Here is a 14,750-nt window from a genome sequence, read left to right as displayed (position 1 = left end):
AGGGAGTACTGCCTCGAGTCACTTAGTCCCCCAGCGAAGCAAAGCCACGCTGAGCGTCCCCTCCAGCCCCTAGAGCTACAAATCACGAGTGTGGAAACAGACTTCAGACCATCATCAGTGACTGTGGATCCCGTTCTACAGAAGAACACATTTCAACAAGCCCTTCCTCCCCAGCATTCATTTCACAGCCACGTTAAGAAGCTGCTGTATCTCTAAACAGTCCCTGCCGTCTACAGGAAGGAGCATGCGTGTCAGCAGTGGGACATGCTGGGGAGCCAGGGGAGGGTAGAAAGAAGCGGGTGGTGGACAGAGGCTGGTGCTACAGCTGGACGCTGGGCGGGGGCCAACACAGGCAGAGGGTCAAGGATGAGCCCTGACACCAAGGGCAGTTTTGGAGGGATGACCAGGTGAGTCTTAGGGCTGGCAGACACCTACAAGTGAAGTCTCTAACATACAGCTAAACACGAACAAAGCAACCATCCTTCTCCAGAACAAGGGACACTCTGACTACTTCTCTTGTGTCCCCACTGCCTCCCCCCAAACACCTTAGTGGCGCACCATGGATATTCTACAAAGATTACTGACTGAACGCACAATCCCGGGAGGCAGGGAAGCTGAGAGTCGGTGGCACTGACCTGACTGGATGGTGGTGTTGGCCACAGTGGCCACCAGGGCTGCAATGATGATCAGCGTATCAAACCTAAAAATGCAGAGGCAGCGTCACCAAGGAATCAAGGGGAAGGCCCGTCAAGCTCAGGGCACAATGGATCCTGAGAAAATTCTGAATTCAATTATCTGATGCGAAGCAATGATCCAGCCACCCAACTGATCCAGCCATAATTTTTAGGACAGCAGATACAAACACTGTGTTTGATCGTTTACTGGCTGTTCCAATGAACCATCTCCAGGGAGATTTGTATGAATCAGGTAACTGGTATCACTCTATCTTCCAATAACTATCTACTTGCAAGAATACTTTGGTACTTTTTCAGAACACGACATATAATCTTTCTTGGCATTAATTTTACTAATTGCATCGTAAGCTTTTCAACTAAAAGGTTCATCACTTCTTTCCAACAATGGTGCCACAGTGACAGACAACACCAGCCAGGTCCCATTGGGCCACATGTAGTGAGTTTCTTGGCACTGAGAGCAGTGACCACAGAGATCCAACCCTGCCAAGCTATGCACTAGGCCAGTGTCCCGCAGTGCCTGACAGTGGCACCTGAGATGGTCTGCGGCATGTAGGCAATGGTTTGAGACCAGGAGGTACACAGACTGGGTCACGGAGGTCACAGGAGACATACCCAGCCCGGGGAAGAGCTTGTCCAACCACACAGGCCAAGTTTTCTGATAAAAGACCAGGGAGTGGGCCAGGGATCTATGGAAGAAACTGTCTCACTGGGTGTGATATTCGAAGGTCCTCTCCAAATCCAAGATGCCATCATCTGCAATTCTAATTTTAGAATCATTCAAACTACATAAGTAACAGTTGTGACTGAGCCAGCTGTTCCCCTGCCCCCAAGATTTCATCATAAGACACCTCAAAACTAGGCAGATGGAGCTTGTAAAACTCCAACTTTATTCCCCAGACCATGACAGGAGGCCTCTCTCTTCTCCCACGGTCCCCTCCTCAGAACACACGGACTCACCAGTTCCAGAACTGCTTCCTTCCAAAATACGCTCTGGGCTCATACGTGTACAGTTTCAGGAGGATCTCAATGATGTAGAGAGAAAGGAAAAGCCATTCCGCATAGGAAATGAAGGGGTTTTTCTCATCCAGAGCAATGAAGATGGCATTTATTAGGATGATGACATCATAAGCCCAGACAAAAACCCTGGCAGGAGGGAAAAAAAGAAGAGATCCAATTAGGATGCGTGTCAGTTAGACGGATCAAACATAGGCTCTCCAATCAAGATCAATGACTCTTTCTGGAGCACATCTACTTGGGAATAAAAGATGGACTTAACACTGGCATCCTTGACGACCATTCCAGCAACTCTAACTTGTTTCTTCTTCCCACATACTTTACAGCGTCAAAGGGGCCGTATTTGATATCCACTTTCTAGTGACTCTGATGGGGCTGGAACTTCCTGAATTCAGAGAGTGGTCAGCTTCCCTGGATCTGGAAGCACGTCCAGTCTGTGGCCCCTGAGCACCAGGAAATATCAAAGAAGGAAGCAGAATCTAGACGCCTGCCTGTCCTTTGGCTGAAGTTAAAACACAGCATGTCCAGAACTCCCTCCATGCCTCCCTGAGAAACCAAAAGCAGCAAGCAGGTGGCTGATTTACAGCTTCAGTGACGAAGCACATTCAATCCAGACAGCATCAACAGAGTCTTCTATTTTTAAAGCAACTCGAGGGAAAGCTGGCCCGGTCTCACTTGCCTGTGCCGAACCACCTTCTGGACCAAGAGGCTTGCAGACGACTGGTATACCCGAGGCATCCAGGCTTCCAGTGGGTGTCTCTTGACATTGATGGTGATCACCTGGATGTTGAGGAGGTCAGGCAGGCGTAGAAAGTTCACTTTGTCTGCAGTAAAAAAAAAAAATGACCCCTTAATACATGGCCACTGTGACAATAAGGTCCAAAGGGTGAAGCCAACTCAGCACAGACTCTCGGATCTGCATTTCACAGGTGAAGAGCTGAAGCCTTAAAGGGGGAGGCCCAAGACCAAGGGGCCAAGGAGTGGCACAGCCTCCCACCCATCCTGACTCAGGCCCTCAGCCCGCCCAAGACAGCCAGTCCAAGCATGGGACTTTGCTAGTTCACAGATGCCACCGCCTCACTCCCCGCCTTCCACCCTGCTTCCCCCCTCACTCAGGCCATCACTGCTTTCCACGTGTGCCTGGCCTACCTTCCCAGCCTCAACCCCTCTCCCCTTCCTCCTCACAAAGCCTCCAAAGCCGGTATAATCCATACCCTTCCCGTCGAACTCCTACCCTCTTCTCTGCCCACCCTCCCTCTCCACCCCTTCCCAGGGACTCCCTCAAACCCAGAGCCTCCACAACAGGTTGGCCCATCACCCCAGGCCAAAGTGCAGTGGGCACTTTCCTGATCAGCCTGGCCCCACCCAGCTGCTGGGTCGATGCTCTCTGGACTTGCTGAGCACCCAGGCTACCCTCCACTGCCCCAAGCACCTCTCCCCCACCAGGTAGGTCAGATGCTGACCACGAGTCAACTGAGCTGGTTCTCAAACCCGTTTGTGCATTAACTTCCCGTAACCTATATCTTAAAGAGACATCACATCAGCAGATGAAGTCAGATTGTACATAGAGTGCTGCTGCTTCTTTGAAAACCAAGTTGAATGCTTTGCAAACTTTAAAGAAAAGTGCTGAATTGGGGAAGGCATAGCTCAAGTGGCAGAGTGCATGCTTAGCAGGCACAAGGTCCTGGGTTCAATCCCCAGGACCTCCTCCAAGAAATAAATAACTAAACCTAATTACCTTCAAAAGAAAGAAAGGAAGAAAGGAAGGAAGGAAGAAAGAAAAGTGCCAAAATAAATTGCAGATCAGGGATGGCTGACACTGCTGTTCAAGACTCGGGTGGAGGTTTTAAATCCTAGGATGCTTCTCACTTAGAGGGCTGGCAGGAGGCTGGCCTCCATTTCAAGTTTTCAGAGGTAAACAGCGAATCCTGGTCCTACAGGTGCCACCACAGTGTGGTTTATGCAAGAAGAATGATGGGGAACTGCCATCAGCAGACACTCAGGCAAAGAGAAAGCCTCAGCCCATCCAATGTGTGGCCTCATCTGAGTGAGGAGCCTGAATCTGACGAAACCCTCAGTGACAGGGAACAGTCACGCTGCTACTTCCCCAGGAGCCGTATAGTCCTAAGAATAAGAGAGCGCATGGTCCGTCCAGTCGGATGAAAGACGCTCTTGGGTATCTCAGGAGAGCTTAGTGCCTGTGCCTTTACAGTTAGGAGCACAATGCACACACATATCTTAATAGCTCAAGGCATGAACTGAAGCATGGCCTCGGAGAATTAGGTGACGTGATAACTTGGATCCAGGGACCTGGGCCACGTGAGCCCCTCCATCGGAGAGGTAGGGAGATGCTGCCATGACAACCACAAGCAAGGTCTGGGGTGACCTGCCAACAGGAACCCAGCCAAAACCTCAGCTATTACATAAACTCAACCAGCAGGGAGCCCATCAGTCTCCCTGGGCTCACACCGTTTAATCCAGAAGATTCCGTAGAACAGGAAAGGACAAAGAGACCCAAAACCATGGTAATTTTGTGTCAAGAAGGAGTCTGTCCCCCATCTGATACTTCATGGTGGAGATCAAGAGTCAGCAAACTTTCTTCTGTAAAGGGCCAGAGAGTGAATACGTTAGGGTTTGTGGGCCGTGCGGTCTCTGTTTCAACCACTCAGTTCTGCTGTCATAGCACAAAAGCCGCCATAAACAATACACAAGTGGATGCGCCTGCCTGTGTTCCAGTAAAACTTTATTCAGAAGCGCAGGCAGTGCGCCATATGTAGCCTGTGGAACGTAGTCTGCCAAGCCTCGGTGTAGATCCATCACTTGATCCATATCCTCTGTTAATAATAATTCGAGTCAGCTCTTTTCTTTCCACATTTGCAAGTTCCATGTTTCTCAGTTTAACACTAGATCTGCGTCTAACACTTTCAGCACTAACGGAATTCCAGCGTTCAGCCTTAGAAACCACAAATGCCCATAACGGCTGATCGAGGGGGACAGTGAGAACGTTCGGAGAACGGTGGCTCTCCCTTGCCTGTGCTGAGTGGAGACTGTCACGAAGCATGAAATTCTGTCTGGCTTTCTGTTATTAAAACTGTCCTTGAAAGTGCTGGTTGAGGGGTAGGTATAGCTCAGTGGTACAGCACATGCTTAGCATGCCTGAGGTCCTGGGTTCAAGCCCCAGCCCCTCCATTTAAAAAAATTTTAAAATTAAAATTAAAAAATTAAGAAAATGCTGGCTAAACAAAGGAGACTTTGAACCCACAAACATCAGAAATTACTGCTATCACCTATAAAAGATAACCTACGATTCCCGACCTGTGATTCCCTAAACACCAGCCAATCTGCCTGGCTGTCTTCCCCAAAGATGCCTTTGCCCTGGTAACAGTATTTAAACTGACATTGCTGTTTTGTAAAAAGTAAAATACTGAGGACATTGGCTAAGCCGTGAGCTCACGGGGGCTTTCTTTTTGCTACAGCCCTGGAGCTCGGATAAAATCTATGGCTCTGATGGAGTCCTTTTGTCAAACCGGATGAGACCCCGTCTCTAATTTACAAATAGGATCCTGACTCAGGTAGCAAAACTGAGCAGGACTCAGTCAGGAGCCAGCGAATGGTAGTCAGGGTGGTGGGTGTGTCCTGGGGGAGTCAGGTGGCCCTGGGCAAACAACATAACCCCTGTGGGTCTCAGTTTCCATGCTGACAAACGAGGACAACAAGACCCCCAACTGGGCGAGTCTGAGGACGATCACATACACACAAGGCATGGAAACAACCACGCCAACGCCACACGCAGGACAAGCAGGCTCCCCTTATTATTACTGATAATAACTATCAACAGCTACTATGTGACTATTTAGGTTACTTTCAACTTTCCACATCTAAATGCTAAATGTAATTTAGACATATATTTATACAGCCCTTTTCTGCATCTTAGATGCGCTCCCAAAAGCAGAATCCTGAGAGGGGAAGGAAAATGGAAAAACATCCATCCCATCACTTTTAGAAGCCCCTCCCACCCCCAACCCACGTTCCGATGCACGAGGAAGAGGAACGCTAGTGGCCAAGGCTTCTTACCCACGTGACCCTTCTGTCCCTCGTCCAAGATCCTCAGAAGGAGCTCCAGGTGGGAACTGCTGATGTCCGGTGCCACCACCTTGACCAGCCGCCTCCACTGGGCCTCCTTCACCACAGACTCTGTGCCCACCTTGACCTTCAGAATGTTGAAAGCCTCTATCATTTTGCGACGCTTCAGGTATGCCAGTGTGCGAATCTCGTTCTTTAAAAAAAAACAAAAACAGAATTGTGTTTTGATAAGAGAAAGATTCAAGAAAGCCGTGTGTCTTCGCCCGAAACATTTCAAGGTAATGGAATTTCAAGTCCAAGAGAAGTCACCGACGGGCCTGTGGATGCGCAAGGGACCAAAGCCCTCCCGGCTCCAGGTGCGTGTCCCTGACCCCCCGCCTGCAGAAATGGAACTCCGCTTACCCAGTGCAAACCAGGGAGCCCGTGACGGGTAATCTGGGTGGGGAGGAACAGAGCAGCAGGAGGCAGACATGTCCAAACTCCACTCTGCCCAGGAGGAGGGGAGATTCCGGAAAGGAAGGAAATCGGGTGTGCTGCTGAGAGGGGGCACGCGGGAGAGCGAGGAGACAGAGCCACCATTAAGTCCATCGAGAGAGGGGGAGGGGTAGGAAAGGCAGGGAAGTGAAACTAGGCCAGAAGTAAGTGGTCCAGAAAGAAGAGGTCCAGGGCAGGAAGGACAGCGGGGGACTGCCGGGAGCTGCCATTGGCCTGACTGTGCACAGAGAACCTTCCAGAAGGGGGAAGCCCCCTCGAGTTACAGGTGGCCACCTCGATGCCTACCCCTTCTGCTCCCTGTAGGGCCTGGTACCCCATATAATCATCATCACTTAATGGATTACATGGCTGGACCTTAAATTCTTAATGGATGCAGCTGTGTCTTCATCACCTTTGGCTCCTCAGGACTTTGGTGTTGGGCACATGAAGCGTGTGTAAGGTGTGCTTGCTGATGGATTCATCAGCAGATCAATTTTTGAGGCGTGTTACCAAAAGAAACACTTCCCTGGGGGAGAAGGGAGGCAGAGCAACAGTTCTGTCCCGCAGTGAACGAGAGGGGAGGCAGGACAGACTCCCTGGGACAGCCGCCTCCTGCTCAGAGGGAGGAATCCAGAGTCGGAGGGCGGCTGGGAGGCCTGACCTTGGGGTCAGGGGCAGCTGGGGTGCCCACAATGCATAGACTCCTCAGGACCTGGACAGGCCAGACACCTTCAAAGGGCAGTTTGGCCAAATCTCAGACTCCAGCCCTACCACCCGCTTCTCCTTGGCTGCAAGCTTTTAAGTTCTTCCCCCCTGGTGGGAACATCCCTAAGCCAAGAAAAATTCCTCACAGAATTAAAAGGATCAAAAAGCAAAAGGCTATGTCGTCCCTTAAGGAAAATAATCCTTTGATGAAACCTTTCTCTGTGCAGTTAGTTTTACAATCGGAGAAAACAGCCAGTGGGAAACGTGGGCGGGGCAGCGGCCATGGCGGGCAGGCGAGACGACAGGTATCCTGGTAGACTCCGGGCTGGAAATAAAGCATGCTCCACTCCAAGCACTCAGAAGCCTCTGCCCACCCAACACCTCGAGGAATTCTCCAGACATCAAACAGGAAGGCACCAGGGCAGAAACTGTTGGCTTTAAGGAGTTTCTGCTTCTGTTGGAGGGGAAAAAGGAACCGGAATCTTGGAGAATCTCCCAACCCCAGTGATACACAAGACAGTTCAAGGAGCCATGAACAAGTCGATGCATTAGGAGCGAGAAGCAAAGCCAGGCCCTGCCCCTGCACGCGAGCCTGGGAGACGCTGTCAGTCCGATCACAGACTGGGGCAAGGAACCGCCCAGCCCAGCAGAAGAGAGCAAGGTGCCCAACAAGTCTCCAGATTCCCCAAAGCAAAAGGAAAATGGACACTTCCAAGTATTTAGCTGATGCGTTTGCCAGCCTGCCTCCCACTGCACCCAACCATGCACCTGCCCCACCCTGACCCCCGGGTCATGCGCATTACCTTTAAGTGCTTCCTGTAATTGTTGTAGACGACAGCCAGAAAGACGGACATGAAGATGTAGGTGTTGATAATGATGTAGGTTATAAAGTACAGAGAATACCACCAGTTGAACTCATAGGCAGGCATCCTAGAAGGAAATCAGTGTCTTTCATGGTTTTTCATGCCCTCGGTCCACAGCGCATAGAAGGCTGACCGTAGGTGACATCCCGCACGGACAGTCCAGGTGCACGAGGCACAGGGAACCCTCTCTCACATTAACTCTCCCCCAGACAGTGCGATGGGGCCTCAAAGCCACCAACATCCTTGATGCTTAACAGCTTGCTCCAAACCTGCTTCTGAAATTCTTAGTGCCTTAGACAGGTGCCAACTTTCAAAGCAGGCAGGACCTTGGAGATCCCCCCAACCCATTTCTTCCCTTCACAGTGTGAAAATCGAAAATCCTAAAAGGAGAGTGACTGACCCAGAATTACAGAGGGAATCTGAAACATGGCTCTTGGGTTTACACTCAAGGCTTGTCAGGGACACCAGACTGCCTTGCTGGGCAGCAGATAATTCTCTATCCACACTGGGACACTGAGAATCAAAGGGGCACCCGTAATAATGGCACCGGGACAAAAGGCATAAATCAGGATGCATGCTCACACCACCTTTAAAGGCAACTGGATTTTGTCCAGGAGGGGATCTTGTGGGCAGCAGGCTAGGGTCCGAGGGAAAGAGCCAGGAGAACACAAGGAGGGCCAGGAACTTCACCTTGCTCACTTTTTGCCAGAGCCAGGCCCCAGAGTGAGCAACAATCCAGAGCAAGTTGACGTGATGGTCCTTCGCAGTACGAGACGACAGGAAACCCGCCCCTCCCCACAGCGCAGGATGGGATGGGATGGGATTGACGTCTGCGGTTAGAGCTCCATGCACACAGAACCCCAAGAGCTATCTACTCAGTGGGTCACTGTTTAATGATCTTACCTCCATGAACAAGGCAAATCCACAACACAAAGGTCATTAGAAAAAACCCCGTGATGTTTTCCTCCCAAGTAATGTCTACATGTGTGGAAAACTGGCACTAGGGGGTGGGGAGAGGTGACAGCCACTAATTTTTACATTTCTTTCCTGTCTCATTTAGCCCAAAAGCCACATCAGTGCTTAGGGGAACAAGCCATGATTCCTTTACAAAAATGGCTTAGGCTTCTGAACTCAAGACTCAAAGAAAATCCCAGACGAGAAAGTGGGCTCGAATATTTAAGTTGAATCTCAAGAGATGTCTCCTGTTGCCTTCAGTTTAAAAAAAAAATCATCTAAATTTAGTTTTATAGAGGGTAAGCTATCTTTAGTGTGAACATTTTGGGTGCTTCAAAAATTTTACAACGAATAATAAACAGAAAATCACTATTTTTTTTTCTCTTACAGCTGCTTTTGACAAAGTGAACTCTGTTCGGGTAACAGATGCTAGATGGGGACTCACGTACATGACGTCGGGGCTGTTTGCAGTTGTGACCAGCACATAGAGCTCAAACGCTATGTCCAGGATGTTCGTGAAGTAGGGCGATCCTTCCACTGTCTTAAGACTCCTAAAGAGGAACCAACAACACAGAGTGAAAAAGCCCACACACATAAACGAAGTTGTGGTTTCCGACACACTTTCCCCTTCCCCCTTTTGACTCTCTCACCAACAGGCTGAACCCAAATGTGGCAGATTCTCTGGAAGTTTGTACTTCCAGAGCAGCGCACTCACCGGTCCCCAAAGAGCTTCAGGGCCATGAGGGAGAACGTCCCCACACTGAAGATAAACAAGAGGAAGACGTAGAGGACATCAGGCAGCGTGTTCCGGATGCTTCGGAAAGCCCTTCGGATCTGGGAAGACAAAATTCCATTTCACTGACGAGACATCAGCTAATTTTCTGCAAAATCAAAAAACCCGCCCTCGAGCGTCCTGCATCACATCCTTACCTGACGGCTTTCGGGGAAGTTAATCAGGAACACGGGCCTTAAGGCCCTTGACCATCGGATGCCATAGACATTAAGAGCTTCCAGGATCCCGTAGACAATCAGATCAACCAAGGTCAACTGTGAGAGACACAGGACAGGTGTCGGTACTGCCAGAGGACAGAGTAAGTGTGTGTGGATGCAGGTTCGCTGGCCCAGAAAGAAGCTCCACGACACGGAAGAAAAGCAAGTTTCATTAGACAGAATAATCCAGTTTGATAATAGAATATTAATAGCAGCTGTCATTTGAGAGTTTACTATGAGCCATGCCATCTAATAAGCACTTTCGGTAGATTATTCCATTTTATCTCACCGCACTGATAAAGTGGGCACCATTGCTGGATGGAAACACTTGAGGCACAGAGAGGGAGATCATGGGTGCCCCGTCACACAGCTAATAAGGGGCGTAGACCTGGCACTGGAACTCAGGTAGCCTGCCATCAGAGCCCTGGCAGCTACGCGCACTGCTACGAGCGCCCAGACCGCATTGTACTTAACTTTTAACTTCCCTTCAGTTTGACATAGGAGAGAGTTTTCTAGCCTAGCAATGGGGTAAAAATATCTAGAACACAGAAAATCCTGATTAATTCTTATTAATGTCAGTCTGTGACCCTGCAGGCAGGGCAAAAGAAGAACCCAGTGCTACTTTAGGAGAATATAAGTTAAAAAGGAATAATCTACTAACATCAAAAGTGTTAGCTCAGTCCCTTTGGCAGCAAGAGGATCCAGAAAGATCCAACGCAGAGGAGACAAAGGACCCAGGAACAGGCTGGTGCTGCCGGTGCACTGGGCATCCACTGAAGGAACCCACCCAGGGCAGCAGGGACAGGCAGATAACGAACGATTATAGTGTCTGAGAAGACTTCCTGGAGGAGGCACTCTTTGATGGAATCTCAAAGCAAATAAAATTCTTTAAAAGGAGAAAACTCAGAAAGGTCTAGAGCCAAGGCAGGAAGGCATCATAAAGGGACACCTGGGGAAGCAGAGGGTCCTGGGGTTGGGGCGGGGGGAGCAGGAAGTGACGAGGCTGATGGCAGGGGCTTTGAGGACCAGGCTAAAAAGGTAAGTCTTATTCCCAGGGCCTGGGGAACCCTGAAAGTCTTTCGGGTAGGGATGATGGAGCCTAAGGAGTGAGATCTCTCTGGTAACAGATGCAGGACAGACTTGGACAGGGCAACCGCGTATCCTCAACCAATTCACTCCATACACCTTTAGGGAGCGCCTCTTGCATGCAGGGCATTGTTCTACTGCTGGAGGAGGAGCAAAGAGCCAGCTGGAAAGTGCCTGCCCTCGCGGAGCGTGTACTCCGGCGGCAGGAAGGAACATCCCTGATGATAAGTATGGTGGCCAGACCTGCTCTGGAGACAACCCAGGTGAAGCTGGGGCTGAGGGCGTGCAGGGTGGTGGCATGGGAGGAGCGGCCATGCAGCACTGCCTGGGTGGAAGTCATACGGGGGAGGGACACAGCCCAGCCACGACAAGGAGTTTGGCTTTTCTCTGATGGGAGATGGGAAGTTGCTGGATGATCTGAAGCAGGAAGCACGTGGACTGGACTTAGGCTTGAAAAGTGTGCATGTGCACACCGTATTCTAGACACCGTGCCAGGAGTCTTAGGAGATGAGGAGGGACCTCTGACCCGGGCCTGAGATGGGGCCATGTAGCAAAAAAGGCCCTGAAGGAGGTACATGCTCCCCTGGAGGAGAGAGCATGGGTGCCTTTTCTATTTTACAGCCTGTCTGTATTGTATGGATTTCTCTTTCTTTCAAAAATAGCCTCCCCCCTCAACTTGTTTCTTTCGGTTTTCCCACCCATCCCATCCTCCACCTTCCTGTGTCAGGCGACATTGCGTTATGGGCGGAACCCAAGCTGTGGTCACAGGCACTACCCCAGACTGAGCATTCTTGTATTCGTTCGTGTTTCAGTAATAGAAAGTGAAGCTATTTCTAAAAAATAAGAACAGATAGATACTCTGCATATTCTGAGAGATTGGTAGACATGAAAAACAGGGAAGTCAGAACAAGTACTTAGAGAAAGGGTGAGAAAAGACAGTGAATATTCCAGACAAGAGACACTGCCAATGGGAGAAGAGCCGGCGGTGTGTGAGGGACAGCATGCAGCTCGGGCAGCTGGATGGAGGGGACCTCTGGAGGCACCTTTGCAAGACTGGTGGCGCCAGAGTCCTTGACAGTCCCAGGGGCTCATAGACACTTTTTGAGCAAGGAAGGTTGTGATTGGAGGTGTGACTGTAGAAAATGAATCCAGCAGTGGCATCTCAAATGCATGTATCAGGGATCTGAGGTTAAGGTGACCATGGCAGTTCCTCAAAGGCATGACAGGGGCCTGGACCACATCTTGAGAATGGAATGGAGTGCAGTCAAGAGAGAATGCATGGCCACATCAGATCATGGCAACAGTCCCCATGGGGAGGAGGGGAAACATGGCAAGAGACATCCCAGCGGGGGTTGGGGGAGGATGGAGGAGAGAGAGAAGGGAGGGGATCTTGACGAGGAAGACAGGATGAGTGCTGGGAGACAGAGCACCACAGACCAACGAGAAGAAGGTAAGTTTGGTCCCATTGAGTCTGAGTTCAAACACTGATGAGAAAACAAGTAGCAAGCAACTGGCCATGAAGTATAGAATCTCAGAGGAGAAACTGGGGTCAGCTACAGCCTGGGGACCCCCATCCACCCAGTGTTCGTGGAAGCCCTGAGGATGGGTGGTCCTCTTAGGAAAGACCATCAAGTAGAAAGGGCAGAGGTGGGGACACCGAGCCCTGGGTTAACTGAGAAGGACCACGGTTCAGGCTGGCTGGCTGCTGTGCTGAGATGCTCAGTATAATCTAAAGTCCCCCCAGCTAATCACTGGCCCCGCCTCTCTGCTCATCACAGCAACACTTCAGAGGGCGTTACCTTGCCTCACTTGCCATAGCCTCTTAGCAGAGATCCCTCCAGATTTTTCTACCAATCTCTAACACTCTCTCCTCTTTTCTTTCAGCAAACATGTGCTGCCACCATCTTGTAACCTGCTTTTTTTGACTTAATAGACAAAAAGCATCTCTCCTGAAGAATAGACACATATGTGCATTTAGGGCCATGTTAAAGGGTTGTGTGGAGGGGCCACATTTTCTTTCTTTCCTGTTGTTAGGAAATCGAGTTGTTTCCAGTTTTTCAATATTACGAACAGGCAGCCATGACCGATCTTGTGGCTAAATCTTTAAACACATCCTTCTTTACTAAAGATAAAGTCCCAGGACTGGAAATCGGGCAAGCCCATGCACACCTAAGGCTTTCGAAAGGAAATGCCAACACCCTTCCAGCAAGACATCTTGTGCCTCCCTCGAGCAGAGGATGAGGGGTTCTGTCTTCAGCCCTGCTAACATTGTTTTACAGGCAAACACATGCTATTTTATTTTTGCTTTACTATATCTTTCTTAATTAGGGAAGTTAAACATTTTTCCCTATCTGCCTTTATCTTTTCCTTCTTCTTTTTTCTCTTTAGTTGGGAGGTGCTCCTGCTATGTTAAAATGGTCACACCATCACCTGCTGCCCGACTCGGGCTTCAGTTGTGGTCTGCCAGCAGCTGCTGTACGGACATCTGTCATTGTTCCTCGAACCGAGTCAAATCAATAGAGCCTTTTCTCTTCGTAGTTTCTGCCTTTGACCACAGACTCTCGAAGGCGCCAGGATGAGCACTCACCACTATGGTTACCATGATGCAGATATTTTTCGTATCCTTCCAGAAAACCATCTGAGGAGTAACTTTCGCAAAGTGTACAAGTCTCCCAAAGAATGCAGTCAGGCAGAGCACTTCTGCTATCGAGGTGACCTGCAGCACAGAACAGAGACTGAGCCGACGCCCCGCTGCTCGGAGGCTCGGCCTTAGTTCTCTCCTACCTGCCCCCCATGCGCCCCTGATGCCCCCGGACACTGCCCTGTGACAGTTAGCAATATCCCTCAATTTTACGGAAAGTGGCAGCAAAGTTTTTGCTGGTTGGGATGGTCTCTTCCTCCTAAAAGGAAGCCTGCCCCTGGACCACTAATCCCATGACCCAGCGGGCAGGGCTTCCTCGGTGGGGGGGTGGAGGGCAGGGGTGCTGAATCAGCAGGGAGAGGACCCCCCCCAGAAAGCATTTCCCTGGGAAAGGGGAGGTCAGGGATGGCAGAAGCAGGCATCTTCTACACTCTCAAATTCCCCACGTTCATATTCAGACTGGACATCTAGAAGTTCAGTTTCTCCCATAATAACTCTCCAAAGACATGTTCTGGAATGCCGGGGCACTCCTTAGTAGACATCGCTGCCACTGCCGCCTGGGTTTGGCTGCTTAGAGAGAATGGAGGCCACTAAGGCCCGCCACGAAGTCCTGACCATCTCCTCCATGGGTTACCAGGCACCAATTCCAAACCCCCTACAGGCAGCTAGATGTGCAGCCTGTGTGTACAGCCCATGCTTTGCCTGTCCTGCAGTTGCCATGAGACAGTAACTCCCCCCTAACAAGGGCATTTTCCACCATCAATGGGGAGAGGAAGAGGGCAGAGGAGGACGAGATGGGGAAAGAGGCAGGCTAGGAAGACAGAAAGGTCTGGGGTGAGGGCTGGAAGGAATGCGTCTCCCAAAAAAAAACAGGGAGGAAGGGGCAGCACGTGGCACAGGTCCCCCACCCCCAACCCAGCCCGCGTGGGTCCTGGCGTGGATCTGAGCGCAGCCCCTTGCCAACCTTCCAGCTCTCAGCCTGTTCACCCATGAGGCGCTCTAGAGACTCACGGTCAAGGCCGGGCTTGCAAGAGGGCCTGTGGCAATCCCAGGACACCTCTGCTCAAAATACGATCTGCTTGGGTAATGCTGGATCTGGGCCCAAACCCCCTGTAACACATTTGATTTGCGGCTTGAAGTACAAATTCTGACCGAAGGAATATTCTGGAACTCAGGCAGCCAAGCCCAAGCGGTGTGTGACCAATAACAGAAGGGTCAGGACTCAGAAGAGAGGCGAGGGGCTGA

The 14,750-nt window shown here is 50.4% G+C and overlaps 1 protein-coding gene across 1 annotated transcript in view; it reads right to left on the bottom strand.

The window, feature by feature from the left end:
- The window catches only part of LOC102532100 (two pore channel protein 2-like), a 32,999-nt gene that overhangs the window by 8,798 nt on the left and 9,451 nt on the right, over positions 1–14,750 (bottom strand). Inside the window, exons 4-12 of the mRNA XM_072951448.1 lie at positions 13,452–13,580; positions 9,719–9,835; positions 9,504–9,622; positions 9,238–9,339; positions 7,775–7,901; positions 5,784–5,985; positions 2,389–2,533; positions 1,653–1,838; positions 636–700 (exon numbers count right to left, since the gene is read on the bottom strand). Of these exons, the coding sequence (XP_072807549.1) occupies positions 636–700; positions 1,653–1,838; positions 2,389–2,533; positions 5,784–5,985; positions 7,775–7,901; positions 9,238–9,339; positions 9,504–9,622; positions 9,719–9,835; positions 13,452–13,580 (1,192 nt within the window). The remainder of the gene's footprint in view (positions 1–635; positions 701–1,652; positions 1,839–2,388; positions 2,534–5,783; positions 5,986–7,774; positions 7,902–9,237; positions 9,340–9,503; positions 9,623–9,718; positions 9,836–13,451; positions 13,581–14,750) is intronic.

The sequence above is a fragment of the Vicugna pacos genome, chromosome 28 (genome assembly GCF_048564905.1).
Source record: "Vicugna pacos chromosome 28, VicPac4, whole genome shotgun sequence".
Taxonomy (NCBI): domain Eukaryota; kingdom Metazoa; phylum Chordata; class Mammalia; order Artiodactyla; family Camelidae; genus Vicugna; species Vicugna pacos.
Note: the sequence above shows the minus strand (reverse complement) of the source record. Positions and strands in the feature narration are given on the sequence as shown.